At 34.3% G+C, this 24,933-nt stretch overlaps 1 protein-coding gene across 1 annotated transcript in view; it reads left to right on the top strand.

Moving 5' to 3' along the window:
- LOC128997153 (facilitated trehalose transporter Tret1-2 homolog) overlaps positions 1-21,484 on the top strand; it is a 64,733-nt gene extending 43,249 nt beyond the window's left edge. Inside the window, exons 2-5 of the mRNA XM_054422739.1 lie at positions 14,829-14,903; positions 15,743-15,878; positions 17,688-17,873; positions 19,990-21,484. Of these exons, the coding sequence (XP_054278714.1) occupies positions 14,829-14,903; positions 15,743-15,878; positions 17,688-17,873; positions 19,990-21,041 (1,449 nt within the window). The 3' untranslated portion in view covers positions 21,042-21,484. The remainder of the gene's footprint in view (positions 1-14,828; positions 14,904-15,742; positions 15,879-17,687; positions 17,874-19,989) is intronic.
- Positions 21,485-24,933: the final 3,449 nt, after the last annotated feature.

The following is a 24,933-nucleotide window of genomic DNA, read 5'->3' as shown; positions in this document are numbered from 1 at the left end:
AAGCGACTTTACTGCTGTAAAGATTATTACAACAGTCAATCTGTCACATGTTGGATCAGCTGTTTCCATTGTTGCATTGTTGTAGTTTTAACAATGAGTTTGGTTACGTGACAAATTGGCTGGTTATCTCCCAGTTTATAAACGCCCAGTCTCCCAATCCTATCTCTTGTTAACGCTTTCAAAAACATATTATTTTTTGTTTGGTTGTTGATATATATAATTTTGGCCAAATGAAGGGAGGGGTACTTTTCAATCAGCATGCAAATTATTTTAGGCCTACAATTTTTATTTTTTATTTTTAGACGTAACAATTCCAAAGTTGAAAATTATATTTCTAACGCTAATTTCTTGAAATTCTTGTTATTTTATTCTTCTTCTAGGCTAGTTTTTCATTCGTGTTGGGATTTCAAATTTCCTTTAACCTTTTCCCTCTAGTTTTGCTACTAATTTTAAACGTATTTTTTAAAACCAACATTGTAAACTCGTTTGTTCGTACCTATGGTCACTTCTTGGCATTTTGATAAAGTGTTGTATCCTCTCCACAAGTGGTGCTACGGATTGCATTGTGCACTTTGTAAGCATATGGTAAAGAAGCTACATTATATGACTATAAACTATCGAACATATGTCATGTATATGTCTACGTGTGAATAATCTTCAATCGCAAACTTGAGTATTTGTTTATCTGTTCACTGTTATTCTAAATCAAAGGATAATTGTAATAATCGTTTTAAATTTTGGATGTTAACAGACTTCTGAGTGCATTTTGCAATTTTGGTCCAATAATAATATTCATATTTCCTACTAGCTGTGTACCCGTTCTACGCACGGGGATCTTATAATATTCAGTTGAAACCTTCTTATATAAAGAACAGCAGTTGGTTTGCATATTTTAAGATATGCTGGCCAAACTATTATACATAGCTTCATTTTATGTTGTTTTTTGTTGTTCCGGATCGGTATGACAATCAATAAAAGGTTAAATTACCTCTGTGTCTGCCGGTCGATCCTATAACGGTAGGCTTACTTTTATTTTTACTATCTGATCTCGTTTGCATGGCTCAATCACGTCCTGGTTGAAGTTCGTTCGCTACGCTCACTCACCTGTATGTTGGAGCTCGTTCGCTGCGCTCACTTTCCTTCAGGTTAGCTCGTTCGCTACGCTCACTTGCCTTCAGGTTAGCTCGTTCGCTACGCTCACTCGCCTCCAGGTTGCAAATTAGCTGTTGTCATAAATGTAAAAGAAATAATAGTGCTAGTGCTGCACCCTGTTGGTAATCCTTGTAACTTTAATGCTATTGAACATCACAGAACAGAACCAACTTGTTTAATTGAAACAGCTGTTAAGATTCAATAATTTCATTTCTCATAAGGTTAACATGGGCTTCCAGAAATTCCACGTCAAAAATCGACAAAAACTTGATTTTCAAGGGTTTACTGTTAAATATCTAACTGTCTCATATTCGATGAAATACGTCTAAAACCATCTCATATATGTATAGTATTTGGAAAATAAGTTTCAGGCGGGACAGTGCTATAGTTATTGAGGAGTAGTTGTAATAAAGTGCGTATTTTAGCGTTACCAAGAGAATGACAGATAGACAGACAGACAGACAGACAGACAGACAGACAGAAATTGAGATAAGGTTTGATTCGGTTTCTCTGACCTATGAAATGTAAAAATAACCAAAAAGTTCATTATTCTAAGCAATGTACAGACAAAACTCTAATTTTATTTATATAGATTATAATATCAAGGCAGCAATGGCATAAAAATAAGAACTCATTTAAAATTACAAATAATCAATGATGATTAAAAAAAAACCCCGTCAAGTATAAATTAACAAAACATTCTGGAACCCCGCACATGGGGGTAGCAACATTATCACCTCACAATCTATTTGGTGATTGGTGGAATTTGAACCCGGGAACTCGTGAAACGTAGTCCCGCGCTCTACCACTAGACCTTCTATTTTTACAATGCTATTAGCATTATACTTCTATTGAACAATCCAGGAAGCACTTACGTAATGTTGTTATAATGACGGTGTCAAGTCAGTTTTTTCAAGAGGTTTGTCCGGTTTTTTCATAAATAATATGTTTTGCTTTAAATATCGCAATTCTCTCAAATAACCAAATGTGATAAACAAATTAAAATTTACTTCTTACAAAATTACCCTTCAGGGAAGTGCAATTAACGTAGTCTTCATAATAAGACCTTGGTATTGAATAATTAATTGTAATATTTTTTCACAGTCCAAAGAAAAAAAAAACAAAACAAAAAAACACACTGTTCATTCTAGGTCCACAAACACGTTAATTCTTAAGAATCGTACTATTTTAAATCCATTTGGATAAAAGCGTAAAACAAATGTATATTGATGAATTGAAATTTATATAAGAACAGTTAAGTTGGGTAAACATCTCGAACGATTTTGGACGTTGGGTTTGGAAAAGGGCTTTTAAGCGAAACATCATGTTTTTACAGTACTTGTGTGATCAAACTGTGTGAAAACTCTTTTTTACAGTTACCTGACAAAGTATTCCAATATTACAAAGCACTCCAGTATTCCAATCAAACAAAGCAAAACAGGGTGCTTTTATTAGGCACGTAATACGTGTAGCTTGAAAAAAAGTTGGTAACACGTGCAGCGTTTCCAATTATTGCGTTCAACGCTTGGATTTAACCTATCCTAAAACGTGTTGTATGGTGCTTGAAAGTCTAATTATTTACATGCTTTAACTGTATGAAATCGCTATTGTGTAACTAGTGTGCAAAGTTCCTCGAGTGGCTAACAGTTGCAATATGGAAAGCCAATATTGATGTGATGTACAATATTGTCTGAGCATCAGTATGCCAAAGTCAATCGCAGTACACACGAGGTGTTTGAACTTTTACTTCTCATTTGTTTCAATCACAAGTGTAATCCATGACAGCTTCATTACACGTCGATTTGTAGAGGTGATTCACCTGACAATCTACAACCTGAAGTGAACCAGCTGATCGATAATTGTGAGCCAACCAGTTTGGTTGGTGAACCTGTTGGTTGTTGCCATAGACTTCTAAACCAGTCGGTTGTCAGCTGTATCAACCAGCTTGGTTGTCAGATCTAGTCTTCAACCGGTAGATTGTTGTCCTAGGATAATCGATCTGGTTGTTAGTAGGTTACCAGATAATTTTGTTTCCATTAGGTTGTAGATCCTCCTGATTGTTGTTTCGGGTTGTAAATATTTTTTTCTGGTTTGCTGATGACTTTTTCTTGGTCTTCTGTAGATCTCTTTCTGTGTTTATAAAAATTATTGTTTTTAGCTTGTCACTTAATTTTGGTATCAGTGGTCTTTGGTTGTGGAATTTCTTGGTTATAATTTCTGGTTGTCAACACATTTGGTTAGTGTTTACTAGATAAAATACTGGTACAAAATGTATATTTAACGTGTCAAACAGATAGATCAAACAGCTGTCACACGAGGGCAGAGTTAAAATGATTTTACATAAAATCTCTAGAAACCCTCCCCGTTATTTTAGTCATCAGTATACTTTTAGCTGGGCACTACTAATTTTGTCTGTGTCAAAAAGTCAATACAAAAATGTTCAAAACGGACATGACGGATATGTAACAGGAAAGAAATAAATAAAAGTGGATTTCAATAGAATCGGAAATCAAACGAAAAATAATTAGAGTGAATCTAATATCCATACAGAAATTCAAATTATAAATTTAAAACAGTGTGTTTTGAGAATTATTTTCCCAACAAAAATCTTATTGCAAAAGCACAGAATCGAAAGAAGTGGTAAAAATGCATAACTAATTTATGGGAACCAAATTTAGCCTTTCCCAAATCTTTAGGGTTGGCTGAATTTAATGTTTACACAAAAAGTACACTCTAAACGAATATTACTACCAAACAAGGTTAAGTAGCACTGTATTAATTCAGCGCTTAAAAAATTGTGTAACACTCTAAGCCATCAACATCCATTGGACAACGATTAACTTATGTTAAACTCTAAAAAAAAAACATTAAATTTGTGTAACCAGAAAACTGTCTCCCGCGACTGCCACTGTGTCGCTGACGCTGTTGATGACGGTGACTCAGGCGAGTTCTGTACAAAGCTCAGTCTCCGCTCGTCGCCGACCAGTCTATCTCCGGTGGTCTGATTAGTAACATTGAAAGTACCCCTCCAGGGACGTATGTTAATGTACTGTACAGTGCACAAACCACTCTCCCAGTATACGGTGTGTCGCACGAAGATGTAGTATAACTGTGTCCGCGGTGCCAAAAACTTCTTTATTCGCTTTTCAAATTCAAACATTTTACTATTGTGTATTAACATTTATTGTGACAGTGATAGTGTTTTTCTTATATACAACCGAGGGAATTGTCAACATGGTGCCTACAGTTTCATCCATAGTCAAGGTAAAGTTTGCTTTCTCCTGGTGAAATTTGATTGCTTTCTTCCACTTTCGCAATTTTCTTGCCGATATAGATTTTGTCGTGTTTGTGAAATGTGGGCATTGGATCACAACAGTGTGATAACTGGTGAATTGAATCGTGAGTATTTTACTGGTTATATTCTAATTTTGTTCTATACAGATTGAAATTATATATCGCTAAATTTTATTTAAATCACGAGTAAAACCAATTACCGGAGACACTGCATGTATCTTATCTGTGTTTCATTTTAGAGTAAAAGTTTTATTAAAAACATGTTTACGGAGTAATTATATATTTAAAATAATAAAAAATCCAAAACAAAAATTATTAACATTTAAAGTCAGCAGTTTAAATCTTTCCTAGATAAACATGAAGTGGTTTTTATTTACTAATATAAGTAGGCCAACTGCAATGACGTGTAGTAAACACACGAGGCTTCTTAGTTTTACTTATCAACAATTAATAATAACATGAAATCCTACTTTTGCTTATTACTCTTCATTTTAGTGAAAATAACATGAAAATTAAATGGGATTAAGCCATAGACAAATATGATTAAACGTTTTACATTATGTTTAGTAAACAATTGTTCCCTAATTTTAATTTTTATGTAAAATTCTGTATCATAATCCTCACTAAACAGTAGAGAGCAGACTAAGCTTAATTATAATCACAACAGTAGGACTATATTATATCTTTGTTCACGATAAATATCTATACTTATTTAATACGCAAACAGGTTTTTTGTGACAATTATTCCTCCGAAATTACTGAACCGATTGCCATGTTTTTGGTGTCATTGAAAAGAGCGTAACGTGAAGTTGTGAAATTGGGGCCCTTTAAAGTTTCTTATTTTTCCATAACAGGGGAACCAAACATTGCTACGAAACTCCAGCTGTTGTCAGAAATTAAAAGTGAGAAGAAGAACATATGTTAATTGTAACAGTCAATAAGTTTGATAATTTAACAGTTTGCTACAAACATTTACTGACTTGGTTGGAATGAAATTTTTACTATTTGAATTTGGGTTGGCGTAAATATTACAATGGAAAAAAGCGAGAGAGCCTGGATAATTTATATACTAAAAAGAAAACTGAATTATCACTGTGCTGCATTTCTTAGTAATCATTGAAAGAGCCGATTTGCAAACGATGGAAACATAGGAAAGTCATAGAATTCCACCAAGGAGATGAATTAGAAATACATTTTTTTTTGAATTTATAATCGTTATTATGGACAACCAAATGTGGCTATGAGTATTGTATAATGTTCAACATAATGTCAACAGTATAATGTTGATTATATCGATCTGTTATGTACATATTGAGTATTTCCATCATCTTTGAGTAGAATCTTTTAAAGTCATCAGAAATTATGATTGTTATTCTTTTTAAAATTACGCCTGCAATACTACTTAGCAATTGCTTGAGTTTGAGCAACAGGTACTTAGTATTTATTTCCTTAAGCTTAATCTCTTAAGATTTGTTGTATTTTTTGCATACAGATGTGTAATTAAGTTTTTGTTTATTTGGAAGTATTTATTGGTTGTTTTGGTATTTTATTATGCTGTTTGCAAACCTACTAGTTTTCGACATAGCTCAAAAGTAAATTATCTACACAAAATTATTACAAATGTACACTAAGAAATAACAGTTACGTCACTTACAGTGTTAGACGGAGGGTAATAACTATTCATAACTTAAAAATATTATTGATCTTTATTCAATTGAAAACAACTGATCACACTGACAAAACTGCTCGTTGTTGAAATGTCTACTATGGGTAGATATCCAAGTACTGCTGATTATTTGGTTGGTCAAGATTATAAGATTATTACGGTTCTAAATCAAGTCTGATGCTTGATTCGAGCTACATGGACAGTGAACAATTAAAAATAAATCAAATTACCTACGGCAAAATGAGCCTCAATCGTTGGATACTGAACATATTTACTATTCAAATTTAAAAAATAAATATCTTATAGAGATTCCATTGTCGTGATAACGAAACCATATCAAATGTTTTTAAGGCGTGGGAGTAACCTGAGTCTGATATAGTGCTCCTTACCTAAAGACACTTCTCCTTTGCCTTCTACATGAGTTGACCATACGGTTTCAGGCTCATTTGATCCAGGTCCATTAAAACAACATTTTCCTTTTACTTACAATGTATTGTAATATTGTTTTTATTTTATGGAATAAATAATTTTGACTTGACTTGACTTGAAAATAAAGGTTCACGGAACAAATCGATCGCCGATTAAATATAATTGGTTCTAGGTATATTTTAGGTAATTCGTTGGACAATTTAATTTATTTCGTTAGACAGCTAAAAGGTGCGGAAAGTAAATTTAATAGCACGTACAATGCTGATCAAGAAGTTATTTAACTAAACGGTACGATCGAAGCCAGTATATGCTATACTCAAGTGCTTAATAATTTAGACTACCAATAAAAAATGTATATGCCCAAAAACAAAGATTAACACTAAGTATAAACTAAACTGGGATCGAATCCGCATCAGATCACCGATGACTATCAACCCAGAAGATCAGAACCCACCCACCTAACAAAGGAATTAATGAGCTAAATCCAATGGAGATCTATATGTTCACTTAAGCTTTAGCCTAATCAAAAAGTAGTCGAGGGCGCTGCAGTGACTAGTTGCCCAGCAAGGCAAACGTCCTCCCACACAACGAAGAAATGGCCATACGATTTCCCAGTTGATCCTTGCCAGTTTTTACAGCAAGGTTTAATGATCAGAAGGAAGTATTACGACTGTCACTGTTGATGTATGAGAGCAAGGATCGCTTCCTGGGTATGTTGGACTGTTGGAGTACTTACACACATTGACCAAACAAGACTAAAACACATATACGGCCTTGGTGTGTTTACTGTAACGGGGGGAAAAAAATCGGAAATACAAAAATAGTATGAATCATTTGTATGGCGTGTTTTTGTATAATGTGTTTCATCAGAATGAATAACTTTTTTGTTGTCAGTGGGTCAAAATCCGTCAGTTTCATCGATTTATTAAATGCAGGTTGGGTAGGCTAGGATGGTTACATTTTTATGAGGGAAGTGATATAGTTATATTAGCCTTACCTAACCCTGCCACACTTGTATGTATTTGGGGACAGTTTATAAGCAAGTTCGTTGGTTTTTGTTTTAATTCATACCTTGTGTTTCATATTGGGTTAAAGTAGATTGTACTTTATTAAAATAATTATTTTAATACTTTAGTGACGTAGTCAAATAAACCAGCATGTTAAGGATTATTAGCTGACACCTAGATACAAATATATTTTAAATCCACCTTTCGGTTTTTTTCTCGAGATAGTTTGTACGTATAAGCGCTATACTAATTTAATAAACAAACTATTCAAAAACTACTCGAAATACTTACATTTTATCTACCCTTTTACAAGACTATTGTATAGTATAAAAAGTGTTACAGTCCTGAAACGGTATAAAATCCTGGTGTTAGGGTAAGACACGGCTATTTTATCTCCCAGAACTGTGTGGTTTCGTTTTTTAGGCGAGTTGATTAAATGTCCACAAGCAGCTGCGACAAAATAGTATATTTCGTACCAAGGGCCGAAAATGAGGTTTTGCCGGCTCGAGAGCTGCAAAACCATTTCGGTCCGTGGTACGAACGCTATTTTTCACCACACTATACCCTATTACCACTATTCACCACTATAATAATGCACACTGATAGTCAACACAACTACAACTTTAAGGTTATGTGAAGAAATAATTTGAGGAATCAGCAAAAATAAAAATAAATGGTTGCTAGGCAACGGTGAAAATAACACAATTCTATTGCAATGCTATGGATTTTGATTGTCTATTTAAAATGCATTCATGTTTTAAGTAAGTAAGCGGTCAGCTGATTTTGCGGCCCCGGCCTTTAAAAACCACTGAGCTATAATTCTAACTGGAGGTAGCACTGAATGTCAAAGATGCGTGTCGCCAGCCGCCATGTTTGCGTGAGGTGTGAGTTATAAGAAGCCATATTATTGCTATGGCTATTATTATACTTGGCTTAAAATACCTACTTTGTATGGTCGCCATTTCAAAGAAAATTATTAAAGTATTAAAAGTATTCAAGTATGACAAAAATACTCACTGCTATACCAACCTAGTTATAAGAAGCCATGTTATTGCTATGGTAAGAAAACTTACTGCTATACCAACCTAACAAAATCAGCGACTCGCTTTTGACAGACTTCTGCCATGGCAGTGCTACCTCCAGTTAGAATTATAGCTCAGTGGTAAAAACCTGCTCGGTCCCCAAATTACGATGACAGCTGGCATGGCCTGCAAAAAGTAACTTTCAGCCACCAATTAACGTATGTAATACAGCCAAAAACATCATAGTGTGGAGAAAAAATATATGTTGATGTTTTTACACATGTTTAAACTGTAACTGTGGCAACGTTTGTTCTTTAAGCGATTATTTATTTGTAAATACAGTAATAGCTCTATACTGTAAATACATAGATGAAATTACATCAGCTCTAGGCACGCATTGTTACTTCAGTAGCCTATTGAGTAAAGTTTTTTTTCTGAAAACCTGCACCCAGTAGTTCGAGTACTGGGCTAAGCTTAGTAAGGTTATGAAAGCGAAAGATGACTTTGAAATACGTTATGTACTTATAAAAAACCGGAACAGACAGATTTTATCAGTTGAATCAAAATGAATCAAATACTTACTATATTAGTCATAATAATGGGTTTTACGAAATACTGTAGTATCTTTTATACTTATTGCAAATGTCGTGAATTTTGAAATAGTTTATTTAAAATTACAATACAAAACGCAAAAAACCAAACTTACGTTAAAGCTGCGAATACATTTATTTTTTTATAAATTTTCAATCAATTTTTACATTTCTACGAATAAAAAAAATTAATGTTAAACTGATATTTCTTTTAACTTGTATTTTCTTAATCTTCGGTTTAAATTTGTGGAAAGGAAAATCTTTGTATACAAACATCCTATATAGGCAAGCAAGCATGTTTCTTGAAAACCTTTTTCTTAGATCGTGTGCATCGCAGGGAAAATATCCGCAAACTGTTAGAGAAAGATATTTACCTGTAGATGTGCAGAATCCCTTTATGAATTAAAAAAGGCAAAAAGATATACACAAAAAATGGATTGAAAATTTAAATTAGTTTACATGGCCTTATCTTTTGTCACGCTGGTAGGAAAATAACAACGAAATATACACAGAAAATCAAAACAAAAGGAAGAATCCCCAATCACTTCTTTTATACAGCGTGGGATGAAAATAGAGAAGTTTGCACAATACATATTTTTGGTCGAGTTTTCAACCACGGATCGACTTCTAGTTCAATTTATTACCTAACGAGTTTTACATTCTATTAAATCAAACCCTAAAGTCGTATTTTACACATGTTTTATCCCTTGTGAAATTCCGAAGACAAAAAGTTATCATCGTTATAGTTTTGTTTGCTATAACACACAATAAATACTGTTTATATAAGTCTCGAGTCATCTCGAAATAGCTCACTTTGTGTCAACTAGAGTTGCAATAGCACAGGGAGGTTGGGTAAAACCATTATAAAATGAACCCGTTAGTTTTGCAACGTTGCCAATAATAACGTATTGTGCTATTGTACTGTGCGTATGATATATTTTTAATTGAATTAGCACATAATACTGGCGCCATAATCTCGGTGTAAAAATGTGGTCGTAGTTTTATTTATAGTAAAGATGTATTATGAAATATCCTGTTAGTTTTTGATTTACAGCTTAAGTCTATAACCATCCCTGGATTAAGTCTAATCATTTGGGTTTGAATCTGACGAAACAACAAGTATATAAGTAGGGAAAGTTAAATTTAGCTGTAGCAAACACAGCTCGTTAGTTTAATTTACTGCATTATATATATTTTTTTAATTACATGAGTGCGGAAGGTTTAGTCGTCTAGTGGTAAGGATAAGCATGGGGGAGGGGTGGGGGCAGTCCCCTAGGTGTGGGTTTAATTCTCACCAATCACTAATAGGCCTAGTTATAAAATACTAATGGCCCAGAGGTTCGGAACCCTCTAAAGCTGTTGGTTGACCTATCTGGAAAACAAAACAAAAATAGAATTTTCAGGCATGGAGGACCTTCTTTGTTGGATTAAAGTCCACTCAAGTCCATGTTTAAATCAAAATTTAAATAGCGCCTAACGGGGTTTTGTTCCATTAAACAGTACAGTTTTTAACCGGTATGACGAATCTTCTTTTATGAATTTTAGAAACACATTTCTTTCGTTTAGAGGATTTCCCATCAATATCACATTCCATTGACTTGTAACGTTCATTTAAACATCGACAGAAGAGTTTTCAGTATGTTAAAAATAGATTTTCGTTTGAGAACTATGGAATGATGGAAGGTCGTTTCATTGATGCGACGTGTGATTTTGAAGATTCCTACCCGGTTTGTATACGTCTTCGGTCATTCTCCTTTCCTAACCTCTAAACGTAGCCTTGATGACGGCATGTACACACGATGAGCGACACGTTGCGTTTATACAGCTGCTAGTGTTTAGATGTGCCTAGTCACAAGTGAATATGTTTTATGAGTTGTTATACAGGATTATACAAGAAGTGTATTGGAGTTATATGTAGAAAAAAGGAATTCTTAAGTTTTAGAACGACGATTAGAGCTTTTTACTAAGCTTGTGGGCAACTTAACTATACAATATTACCATATTAGAGTTGTTTATAGTAGTTAGTTAGTTTCGTGATGTTTCAGTCCAGGGAGCCGAACCGCCACTGGACTGAGGCTGTACTAGGACCATGTCCTCTTCAGCCTGCAAAACATACAGTTTTACAAAAAATAACGGTTTAATAAGAAAAGTTATAGCGCTTGAACATTCAGTGAGCCGTTGTAAGGAAATTTACCAGACTGATGACAATAATTCAAACAATCTTTCTGCATTTGTGTTTGATTTAAAATGTTGCTTCTTCCACAGTATAATCAAACTTGTGATTTTTTTTTAATTTTACATAGATAGATACATAGATAGCTGACGACAAATAGTCTTATTATATGACCTTAAAGGGTACTTTGTTAAAGATGTTTTGATTTTTATTTTAATATACATATATATATATGACCTTTAATTTTGTGAAAATATAGTTGAAGGCTATTTCTGTTTTTTTTTATTCAAAATAGAAAGATTTCTCTTTGTTATTAACAAAATATTCAACCATCTAATGTCTTAGTTTAAAGCCATAAAGTCAGTTAAAAGTTTAAACTACTTCGAATATTTTGACTCACATAAGTTTCAAGCTACATCTTATCCAGTCTCATACTAGTATTTATTACTTCGTCTATGTTGTGTTTACATTAACTAATGGGTTTCGTCTAAAAAAATAAATAAATAAAATTAAGCATAAAATCTAAATTTTTTATTACTGTACATTATTCAAGGCAGGGATATTTCCTCGATAGAGGACTCCCCTCACCAAAAGCCACATGCTAATCCAACATAATACAAAAAATCTCAGCATTTTTTAAATCAATAGAATATGTATTTTAAAACTACTTCTAGGCCTATATCTAATTCATTGTTAACTCCCAGTTGCTGAAGAGAGATCAAGCAAATGGTAGGCACATATATATGTAACGATCACAGGACTATCTAAGCGACCAATCTTGCGTAAAGCCATTCTAAAAATCCAGGCCAAAACTGAAAGGCACGTCCCATACAAACCCGGCCATAACTCCTTCGCCGATTGTAAAAGTTAAGACAATGTTCAACTTTATGATCAGTTATTTAGCACTAGTAGTCTCCCTTTAAGGTTATATTGACGTCAGTGAAATTACTGATAAGGTGCTTAACAGATAGTTTAAAAGTTATTATTCTGTAATAAGCTTGGACCTTTAAGGTGTTCCTTAGTTATATAAACGTTATGGAGCTGTTTCCATTTTATGACTTAGTAATAAGACTCACTAGTTAACTAGTTAAGTAGAATTCCCGATAATTCCAAGAAGTAAATGTTATTTAATTTGATTTGACCTTTCTTTTAAGCAATACAATTTTTATTGTATTTGTTAAGAGACTAGAGCCCGTTCAAAATGTATACGGCATTGTAAGCCTACCTCAATAATTATTATATCCTGTTCTCCAGATTATTATTTGCATTCATAGGATTATCTCGTATAAATTGCATTCAATTTTTACCTATAATTTAAATTCTGAGTGAAAATTATATTATACGAGCTGTCAAAACCGTGCTTCAAAACGGGAAGATAACGCGAAAGAGAATAATGCTGTTCTTATAAATAAAACAACTTGTTTAAAGAAGATAAACCCAAAACTTATTTATAAATGAAGACCTACTTACTTTAAAACTTCTATTTATATTTGACGTCAATAGATCAAAGGGAATCTAACAACTTACCTCAGTGCAGCAACAAAATCATTTACTTGCTATTGATGCTTCATGAAAAATGTGTTTGGTCAATTTTAGTCAATCCTGGGTCAATCCTTTCAATACCTGGTCAATACCTGGGTAGTTTAACTTATTAGCTAATGTGAATTTCAAACAAAACTTTCAGCAATATTCAACAACACTTTTTACTACTTTATACCTTAATGAAACTAAACATACATAACCCTCTTCCTAAATAGCTCACTTATGACCACAACGTAAATAAAGCACCATCAAAATTCCGTAATAAACAAACACTCTTCTTAATTGCATCGACCAGCTGTTTAATGCAATTAATTCAATAATTTAAACTCTGAAAGCATGCAAGGCGTAGCCCTTTGGAAATCAACCTGTGGGACAAAGCCCTTAGGAAATTCGTTCACACCAATACTTTTCGGCAAATCTACACACTCTAAGTTTAATTATGATGTGCCATATGCTTATATTTTTATTTAGTAAATTAAATTGCGAAATAAACAATATTTTGATCTGCATTTTTTCAGGTAAATATAACTTACGTTATAACAGTAACTAGCCAAATTAATGCCAATTGAAGCAAATAAAATTGTGATATGCAGAAAATCAGGCAGTTCTTAAGTAATGTAAACAAAACGTTATCGCTATAAAAAATGACTGAAATTTGTAAACGTACTGGCGACAACGGGTAGTACTATGCAGACTACATTATCATTGACGAAGATCAACATGAACAACCTAATGCGGCTATAAGTGGGAACGATTTGTAGAATACACTTCAGCTTTTGAAATATGATAAAATATTTACAAGAAATGTTGATTATATGGAACTGTTAGGTACCTAATCTAAGACGTGAATCTTTTAAACTCATCGAGAATTATGACTTTTATTCGTTTTTAAATAAGTTATTTGTTTTTAAATACTGTAACTACTTTACTTCTTTGCAATTGCTCCTTTTCGAGCAACATGTACACTAGTAGAACTATAAATATACACATTAAAAATTTTAATTTGTTACATACACCATGTGTTCTAACCTACTAAGTATACTGAATGTTTGAAACCCCATAGAACCAAGTAGTCAAGTGGTGAAGTGGTGATGTGGTCAGTGTCGGATATCTGCTCAAGTTGATGATTACAAAACTGTACAGTCAGTGACCCCATCAAGGCCAGTCCCTGGTGACCTACCTACTGTATGTGGCTGTGTGTTAGTTCGCCGGCTGACCGGTAAGAGCCGCCGGCGTCGTTGCGGCTGCACCAACCGGCTTCATTTTTTTAATGATCCCTAAATTTTTTTCAATTTTGGTTTCAGTTTAATCTTTTAGCAGAATTACCAAACCTTGGTAACTTAGTTTCTTATAAATTTTTTTAAATTTGTATTCATATTATTGAAAATAATTACGAGGATGTGTTACTGTTATTCTATTCTATGCCAAATAATTTGTATCACTATTCGCATTTTTTAACTACCTGGTAAAATTTTCAAATCACAACAAAGGATACGGATTTTTTCAATTGTAAGATCTTTTAAGAGAGTATTGTTATCTTAAATTTGGAAACAATAATTGCGTTAATGACTTTATATTTTTTTGAGATGTAACATTTTTAACCAGAGTCTTAGATTAAAAATAGTGTATATCAGTTAAAGACAAACTCAAACACATGTTTCAATCCAGTGTATGTAGATTGCGTATATTCTTACTTGTTAACTTAAAAAGGAGTTTTACAAAAAAATATTTGAATACTGATGCTTGTTCCCCCATTACAGTTACATAATGAGTACTTAATGTACTCCCAAATAAGAGAGAGAGAAAAAAGAGATGGGGAGAGAGAGAGAGACATTCATTTCCATTTCCAAGCTTTAATTCCAATATAATCCAGTCCAGCCCTTGTTGACTGTGGTGCCTAGCGCTACTTCTCGATGTCCAAAGTCAATGCTGAAGTGATTTTTCTTTTTCCAGGCTACGGGCAGAACCATGATCGACAACTTTGGCCAGAAGTGGTCAAATTTCAAAGATCTTGGAATCGGCAAAGCTGTGAGTAAAAACTAAATTTGTTTATATAATGCTTCTAATGTCAAGCACTCTTCGTGACAACTCATTATTTCAAGGTTCAAGCTTCAATGCATACATTAATTCCTTGACACCTTTCAGAAAATATAATTGTAATGTAAGGTTGCGGGGTTTCTAGTGTTGGAGTTTTACTAGAATGTAGTTAATTATTAATGTTTTGCGAATGTATATCGCATACGTGAAACACGATAAGTGAAAATAAGTAATCCTTTAGTAACCCCCAAGTCACGCTTACCGTTTTATAATAATTTACAATTCCTTTCAAGAGAAGAACACATTCCCTATATTCTACTGAAGTTGTTGAGATCGTTCCTTTCTCATAAGCATGATCGTTTCTTCCTATATGTCATAACATATTATACAAGAAGTACAGTCCACAACGTCCACTGATGTTACCCAAGTTCTTGACTGCAACTAATTTGACGTAGGGTTTAGTTGAATTTCGTCTGCACTTGTCAAATCCCAATCGAGATTTGACAATTGCAGACGAAATTCAAATATTAATCAAATATCGATAAGTCAAATCGCAATGGCTCTGTGATCCTCGTAATTATTACTGCATTATCAACAAACAAAGGTTATTAAAAAACGCAATACATTCGCAAAAATACTACTGGTTCCGGCACCTCTAAAAGTACCATTGCAAAATTCTGTACTAAAATCGTTGCTGAAATGATTTAAACACAATCAGACAATACAAACAAAGAGTTGCATGAACGAGTTTTTCTAAGTCAGTTACTGCAAATTCTCTACTCCAAATATTTGTTTACAATAAACTAAGGGGTCATAATGTTTTATTCCAGTTAGCAGCTACGGTGGCGACCCATATCAACTCGGTGTCCGTAGGGATGTGCCAAGGTTATTCTGCCATTCTGCTTCCTCAACTACAGGATCCATCCAGTCCGCTACATGTGGATACCGAGGAGGCTTCTTGGATAGGTAAGACACTTATATCGACAAGGGTATTGATTAATCACTTACTATACAGCATATACGGGAAAAATAGTAGAAAAAATAATGTACGGTACGGCAGTGATGACCATGTAGATACAGCCTAGCTCTAGCTCTCGAAACCTGTAGGGCAATTGGCACTCTTTTAGGGAAACGTTAACCAACAAATCCTAGCTCACACAAAATGAACTTTAGGGCGATCGACATAAATTGGATTTCTAGTTCGATATACATATCAATAAAGTGAGAATACGTTAAAAAATTTTTTTTTAAATAAGCACCTTCATCATTAGGCGAAACACAATAAATCTCTTTAACGCTTTAATGTGGCAAACCCCTCTGGTTATAGGTGTAGATTTTCTATGGTCAATCACTTAGATTAAATGTAAATGGAGGTCACAAAAATAGCATTTAAAGGTTTTATGAATTAGTTATACATTCAAAAATCTTGTTATTATGTAAAATACCTGTGGTTTACTGTTTCAAACTAATGTTTAAAGTTAAATACATAAACATTACGTTTCATAAACCTACACACTGCAATTTATACATTAACTTCGAGCTCCGCCCACATCAATCATATTACCGTATATTAATAATGTCGGGAACGTGAATCATATTTCACAACAATGATTTCACCCTTCCGTTGCGGAATAGTATCACGTATATCCATTGCCGAGGCCAAGGACGCAATGGATCACGAACACGCCAAAACTCAACGGAGAATGTAATGTGTAAGGTCGAACGGTGAATGCTGAATGGACAAATCATCAGATGAGTCTAGTGTGGGTCGTCTCGTCAGTGAGGACTTCCGCGAGTCAATTGACAACTGAGAACTAGTCATAACTACAGAAGTGTATAGCAGAGAATAAATTATATTATGACATTCCTAAGACAAAGGACAGCATAGAAACATGGACGAAGTAATATCATGATACAAACATCTATCAGATTGTACTGAACTGTCATAAAAATACAAACTCATTTGAAATATTCATGGAATTTTACTTGTATTTGATCGATTTCTAACCAAAATCACATTTATCTTCATATTTATGTATAATACTTGGCTCAAAATACCTGCATTCTTATGATCACCATTTCAATAATATTAAAAGTATAAAATGTATAAAGTAAAAAGCATGGTGTTTAGAGAGGAGGTATTTGTATACGCTTATTAAAATGTACCTTCCAAAGAGTCATATTTCCTTATAAACAATCACTATATGTATATAAACCTTTGTTAAACGTTATCTAAATTAAAGATATAGTTATGTTTAAGGCTATATACTCACAGCTAGCGTATTTTAAATGAAATATGGACTTAAAGTAAGATGGACTTAAATGAGTTACTGTGAACTGTAGCTTTGTAGCTGACTAAATAACTATTTAGCTACTAAAGGCTCAATGATTAAGGACAGCTGGACCCAGTGTAAAACTATCAAAAGGCGTCTGTTGATAGGTAACAATCTCCTTCATTATCTGGTGTCTTGAGTTGCAGCTAGTCTGGGAGTCATCAGCAACCCCCTGGGAGCCATCTTGTCTGGTCTACTGATGGAATGGCTGGGTCGAAAGAGGGCTATACAGCTAGTGTCCATCCTCTTACTATGGTTCATCATCATCTAAATTATCTGATGTCTTGTGTTGCAGCTAGTCTGGGAGTCATCAGCAACCCCCTGGGAGCCATCTTGTCTGGTCTACTGATGGAATGGCTGGGTCGCAAGAGGGCTATACAGCTAGTGTTCATCCTCTTACTATGGTTCATCATCATCTAAATTATCTAATGTCTTGTTGCAGCTAGTCTGGGAGTCATCAGCAACCCCCTGGGAGCCATCTTGTCTGGTCTACTGATGGAATGGCTGGGTCGCAAGAGGGCTGTACAGCTAGTTTCCATTCCTTTTCTTCTCGGATGGCTCATCATTGCTTGCTGCAATAACCTCTTCTTCCTCTGCATTGGTCGAGCCATAACTGGAGTGGCCATAGGTAGGAGTGCTTAGTGAATCAGCTTAAACGTAGCATTTATCAGTTGGTCAATCAGTATGTCTGGACGATGCAGTCATCCTCACTTCTCTTCAAGTTTCGACTTCTCCTGAAGTCATGGCTTGTGGGATATTTCGGGCCTTTATTATATCAACTCACTTTAGTTAGCAATTGGAAGGAACAGAAGATCAGTCAAGTAATTGATTCTTATAGACGGTTGAATGTTAGACTGGTAACAACATAGTTAATAATTGACCTTTGATCTCTTTTCCTGTGGATTCACCAAACTTAATTTAAATTTATAGTTGACCCTGAAGAGCATAGCTTTTTGAAATTTTATTTGAAGATGCGTCAACGCAAGTAAATTGTACCGAAGGATTTTTTCAACTTTAAATATCTTTGGAGTATAGCTGAAGAAGTCATAAACCTCGTATGTATAAAACATATTGATTTGTTTCTTTTTATTCGTTTCGTATTTCAAATCAAAATTTGAGAAGGCTATGCCAATGTTTAACATCTGTATCAGCAGCTATAGCAGAACAAACAGAAGTGATGACATCATAGGGTAATTTTAGTTGATAAATCATGCCAAACATAAACTTTAGCTCGTAAAGATAACCCGGTCTCGTTAGTGTTCATTGTAATAAAGTAACCAAAATGGTGGATGAAATTGGGTATTTAAAGAGGCCAGATTGGTAATTTAATGTAGTTCGACAATCTGAGTCCTAGGTGATGAGGACTAAATATTTAAAATGTTACCGATTGGCCATGTAAATATTTACTAAAGCAGTTTTCTAAAATACTTAGACGCTTATCTTAATACCTTTTATATTATTTCTGCACAGATTAATTATTTAAGTTTCTTACCAAATTAGTTCAGTAAGTACCATCATAGTTTGATTGTTATTGACAAGTTCGTGAAATCTAAAGTTGTTATATTAGGGAAAATTAAGTTTTGGCATTTGTAATAATAGGTTATGTTAAACTGGAGCTCCCAGAGAAGTTGTGATATCGTTGATATTTTAATACTGCGTCTAATACATTGACAAATGACCCCTTTGACTTAGACCTGACACAAAGTCGATTTACGCAACGTAAGGGTCATCTATGGTATCGTAAACCTTTTTCTGCTGATTTGCTATCTCAAGTGCAAGGTTTTGTGTTTTGAGTTCGACGTCAGTAGCTGAAGCTGTTTTGGTTTTGACTAGTTACACTGATAAGCTATCTACAGTGTGTACTTACTTCTTAATTCGTTCTGATGAATAACCATTGTAGTAGAATTTGAACAGTTATACTAACAAAACATATAAAATTATGGTAAGAAATTTACTTGGAATGAATGTTATTGAACCAGCAACAAGGGAAATGAACAAAAAGGCAACGAAGAATTACATTTTTACAAAAAAGCCCATGTACCAAACGTTTATGGAACACCTATTATAATGGGTCCACGAATAAGAAAGATAAATGTTTTACAATGTTTTTCATCATTTAATACCTTAAAAAGGAAAACAATTAATATACGAGTACTAACTCTAAACTAATATACTAACTCTAATAACTAATATACAAACTCATGATTATTTTTTTGTTTATTGGTTACCAAGTGCTAAACACAATTAGTGTGTTGCCTTGTTGTTCTTTAGATTATAGGCTATATAAGTTAATTCCGATGAATTGAATGTTTGTAGATACATCTTTATAAAATATATTTCAATTTGCTTGATTTAATTGTTTTTTTTTTTTTTTGTAGCAGTCAAAAAATGTAAAATGTTCCTATAATATAAAGGTTTACTAAACCAGGGTGTTCTCCTTTTAAAACTGGTCAACGTCTATGTCATTTAAAATATATTTATGGGAACCGTCAATTCCATGTCATGTCAATATCTGACGTCAATCTGTTTTTAAATTCATTGGTAAACAGCCTATAACTAATCCCTCTCGTGATTCGAAGGCGACCGCTAAAAGTATCATTATTCTCACTACCCAGATCAATTTAAAGATTTGCTCACTACCCAGTTTTACTACCCTTGTCACTACCCAGATTCATTTTGCTCACTTAGTTACTAATGTTTAATATATATTTATGTTGACTTATGCTTGATTCTACTCATTGCAGGTATGGGTGCCGCCTGCTACGTATACGTCGCAGAGATCAGCCTACCTGAACACCGAGGCTTCCTCTCCGCCTTCGGTCCCATCTTCGTATCACTGGGTGTGTTGCTCGTGTACAGCTTCGGCTACATGTTCAGCTGGCAAGTAGCGTCCGCCGTGTGCGCCGTGTTCGCGGGCATTAGTGCCTTCGTGATGTCGCTCATCCCAGAGTCGCCGTCGTGGCTTTTGGCGCACAGCAAGGAGAAGAAAGCGCGCCAAGCGATCGTGTGGTTCCGCGGTGACAACGACCAAGCGGCTCAAGAGTTGGCAGACCTTTCTGAATCTCTGAGAGAAAAGAACGCAGAAAACGAAGGAAGAGGCAACCAGTGGGGGCAATTCTTGTCGCCATCAGTTTGGAAACCTTTCTTGATCTTGATCACCTTCTTCGCGTTCCAAGAGGGAAGCGGACTCTACATAATGCTTTACTACGCGGTCAACTTCTTCCAGGAGAGTGGAAGCACGATGAATAAATACGTGTTGTGTATCATCGTAGCTTCTGTGAGGTTGGTGATGAGCGTCGTGGGAACTGTAGCCATCAAGAAATTCAATCGAAGGACAATGGCTTGTGTTTCTGGAGCAGGGATGGCGTTATCAATGGGAGTCGCTGGAAGCTACGAGTTTCTCTACGGGAGATTCGAGGTCGCTTCTCGCCCACTACCTTGGCTTCCACAAGCTTGTATTGTCGCCAATGTGTGTGCCTCTATGTTGGGAATGCTGCAACTTCCGTGGGTCATGATAGGAGAGTTGTTCCCCACGGCAGTCCGAGGTATCATGAGTGGAGTCGTGTCTTCGCTGGCTTACTTCTTCATCTTCGTTATAGTCAAGGTCTACCCACAGTGTTTAAGAGTGTTGGGAGTGCACGGGATGATGTTCACCTTCGCCGGTATTTCACTCTTGGCAATCTTCTACGTCGTCCTCTTCCTACCGGAGACCCAGGGGAAGACACTGTTGGAGATAGAAGCGAGGTTCAGAGGTGAGAAGAAGAGTCAGAAGGAAGCGGAGGCTAGCAAGTCGTGAGATTGCAAGAGAGAGTTGAAACTCTCTATCGCACTTCGTTCAGGAGACCGGCAAGAGAAGTGACAATCGAATAGTTCAGTGGAACAAACGTTTAACGAGAACTACTGCCAAACCTGGCCAGAAACTGTATTTTCGTTTCTTTTATTCGTTTCACTAACCTGTTCAAATTCCTCCGGAATTCAACCTCCCTTGCCGTACTCCTAAGCAATATCAGTATTTAACTAGTATTGATCGAGCAACATTAGGCTAGAGGTGTGCACAGATACTAGGGTTGATGGACGTTAGACGAGACTACCTTGTGATATTCTACCGTGCTGAATGTTCGAGTAGGTTTAGTTGTACGATGACCGTTGTGATACAGTATTTATTGATTACGACTCTATATGAGAGTTAGACTGGTTGTTATTGATTTATATTGTTTTTAATAAACTGTGTTTATAAAATGCCTTTTCATTCATATCCCGTTGGACTAGCCCCTAAAGAAATATGGCGGTAAGTTATTTTTACTAGTTTCAGCATTTGATTAGTCCATGTGAATGAAGAAATTGTAAACCTATGAAGGCTTTGAAAGATTTCGAGATACCACAATGAGTATACCCCTTCCTCGAACTGAATTGTTTGTTTGCCAAAAAAGTATGGTTTGTGATCTGTAATTTTCAGTTAATTTTTTCAGACAAATTTATGTTGAAATGACTTTTGACTACTACAGAATCTAACAGTTAATGCTTTTACACAATATTATTTTCGAAGCAATAAAGTTAAAACACCAGACATTATTGGACCAAATATTTTCAAACACAATGAACATGAGTCATTCTGCAATAGCTATACCTCAGAAGATTCTGCAAGGTCACAGGTCTGTATCCAGGGCAAGGTTTGCACAGGGAAGTCTACTCTAGTCTCATTCATACTCGACAAATGACCTGAATCACAGTCTGGACCTTGTAAGGGTGGGAGTAATGGCTGCAGTAAAAAACCCCAATGAATATTTTATAAACTTGTTAAATGACTTGGGCAGTGGAAATGTATTTCCTTTAAGTTAGTGTCGTTGTGTATTTGCCGCTGGTGTAGAGGGAAATGAGTTGTTAGTGTATTTTACCTGGGTAGCTGAGTGGTGTTGTGGAAGTCATCGACTCGATGCTAAAAAAAATCAGTGGTCCTTGAACGATAGAAAAATCAACTAGATTAATTTAGACCTTCGTGAATTTTAAATATGAACACACACTGTGCCGATTATGGAAGTTACTTCGTGTTAGTATGAGTTTCGACGATTATTTGAAAAGTTAATATAGAATTACAATACTTGCTATCTTTTATCAAGTAACGTAGTAAGATAGAATTACAATACTTTCTATCTTTTATCAAGTAACGTAGTATAAAGCAAAAAAATTAAACAGAAATCTTTATTCGTCCAAATAAAACTATAAAAGTTCAACATGATGAATTAATACCTTTTCTAGAATTGAAGACCTTTAAAAACTATCATTGGGTTTTTTATGCACATTTTATGGTTCATAGTTACAAAGTTTCAAAGTTAGTAACTATTCACTTCATTGTATTGCTCATTGAAAATGAATCCAAACATTTGAATTAATAAGGGTAATTTCTTATAACTCGCTACTGAAATATACTACTTTTTTATCCGGCAAGAGAATTTTATTTTGCCAGGCTGGTACTGTGGTAATACATTCTAGTCGCCACAGTCATATACACCTGGACCTGGATTAGTCTTCTACGTAGGTTACCTTCTAGGCTAATATTACTCTGGAATACTACATCTAGTACAGTAGTTACAATATTATAAACACTAGCCTATCCGCTGGAATTGGCTAATCGGGGAATTTTCGCATAGTAAAGTACAGGTATGATGTTTTTTTTAGATCAGCTGTATCAAACTGATTTTGTGCTCTGATTACTTCCAAACTTCCAATCAAGACGCTCGTTCGCAATTTCTTTTCAAAGGTGAATACTTCCGAAAATATGAAAGAAAATAACTCATATATATTTGAAATTTCTGCATGAGAAAGAGTTTCGAAGCAAGCATGCCAGCTGTTTGGCTCGAAAACCATTCAAAATTTCACAACTTAAACCATTATTATCTTTGAAACGGTTAGGTTTATGAAAAAAATCATAAGAATAAAATTGTCTTAAAATTACCTTTTCTACCAGAATACATCATAAAATACACGGTGTTCCATAAGAAAAATCAAAGTTGGCGGCCATATTGGAAAAATGGCGGCTAAAATAATTTTTTTGACTTGACTATAATTTTTTTAATAAAAAATCCAAGGCACTTACCATTTAACTTTTTTTGATATCTCTTATAGTTTTCGAATAAAACGGCTGGCACACTTATATCAATCACCCTGTATAATCACATTTTAAATATAGAAGATGCATCAACTGTTGTAGTTTTTTTTAACTTTTTCGCTGAGTTTATCTTTTGATTCTCATTATAGATGTTTATATTACGACCATTCCTTACACTTAAATGCAAAAATAGAAGAGGTTTTCATTAAAATAAGCAATAAGTACGATTGGGCTTTACCTTTATAATAATTCATAGTGTATTAAGCACGTATTAGTGTGTAGCTTTTTTTAAGTAAATGTATCGACACACATTATTCTCGCACGGACAGTTAATATTCAATATCCTACTTATTTTTGGTTTGACTTATTATAGTTTGCTAAAAATATTGTATAGGAAATGTGCAAAATAACATGTTAGTCTCTGTTCCAGTGATGCGACATTCAATATTTACAGGACTATAACTTATTGGTCTCCAACTCCACCAGGGAATATGATTATCCCGTGTGAAATTGCCTATTGATCATTATGAATTATAGTATACTAGCTGTTGTACCCGTGCTTTGCAACGGGAAGAGGACACAAAATAGAAACATTTTAATCTTTACATCTGCTGCATATAATAGTTACACATCGGCCAACGCTTTAGAAACAAAATTCAACTTTTATGGCCTTAATAGAAATGTTTAAGTTTTGACTTTTAAATCTGGTAAGTAGTGGATACCACCCAAGGCCCCACTAGTTTTTCTAGTGGGGCCTTGATACCACCATTTTGATTTTGATTAATTTTAAATCTTGTGTAGGCTAATATGAGAAAAACTTACCAAATCATTGAATACAACTTCAAATACCTGATTTACCTCCATCTCCCTTAGTTACATATCTTTTTTCTTTATTTTTTGACATTTTAAATTTCAATTTTAAAGTTGCAAAAATACTAATTATTACATTTAAATGAACATTTTTTCAATTTCACTCTTCTTCATATTAAATCACAATTCCTTCCATCTTCAGTTTTTTCACTCACAATAAATCATTAGCAAAACTAAGTCAGCTGTTAAAATAAACTTTAGAAATATTGTTGTGTCTCATCAATAGTCTTTTGAAATGTTAAAGAAACTATTTTTATCCATACAGTACTATAAAAAATTTCAAACAAATAATTTAGCATTAAAGACAGCAGACAAAACTAATATGATTATCAAAGCATCAAGGACTGAAAAATTTACCTAATTTAGTAATTACAGTATGTTTCATTATATCTCAATCAGTTCTATCGTTCATTGCCTTTACATTTTCACACTTACCGGTACCATTAAGCAAACATAGTAACAGATATTTCATTGGTTTTAGAAACAAAAGAACATTATGTACTGCTTAGTTTTATGATATTTTCCTTGGTTTAATGTAATCAGTGGTGTGGCAAAACACAAATAATAAATTTATCAAATATAGTAATTGTGAACTGAAAGTTGTGTTAGGATAAAAGAAGAGTATTTTGTATTACCATTTTTATTAAATATAGTTTATATTGGTTATTAAATATAGTTACACGTAAACAACAGATTTTAGAACACAAAAATC

This window comes from Macrosteles quadrilineatus, unplaced genomic scaffold (genome assembly GCF_028750875.1).
Source record: "Macrosteles quadrilineatus isolate MER2022 unplaced genomic scaffold, UCM_ALF_1.0 Scaffold_6__1_contigs__length_79288215, whole genome shotgun sequence".
Taxonomy (NCBI): domain Eukaryota; kingdom Metazoa; phylum Arthropoda; class Insecta; order Hemiptera; family Cicadellidae; genus Macrosteles; species Macrosteles quadrilineatus.
Note: the sequence above shows the minus strand (reverse complement) of the source record. Positions and strands in the feature narration are given on the sequence as shown.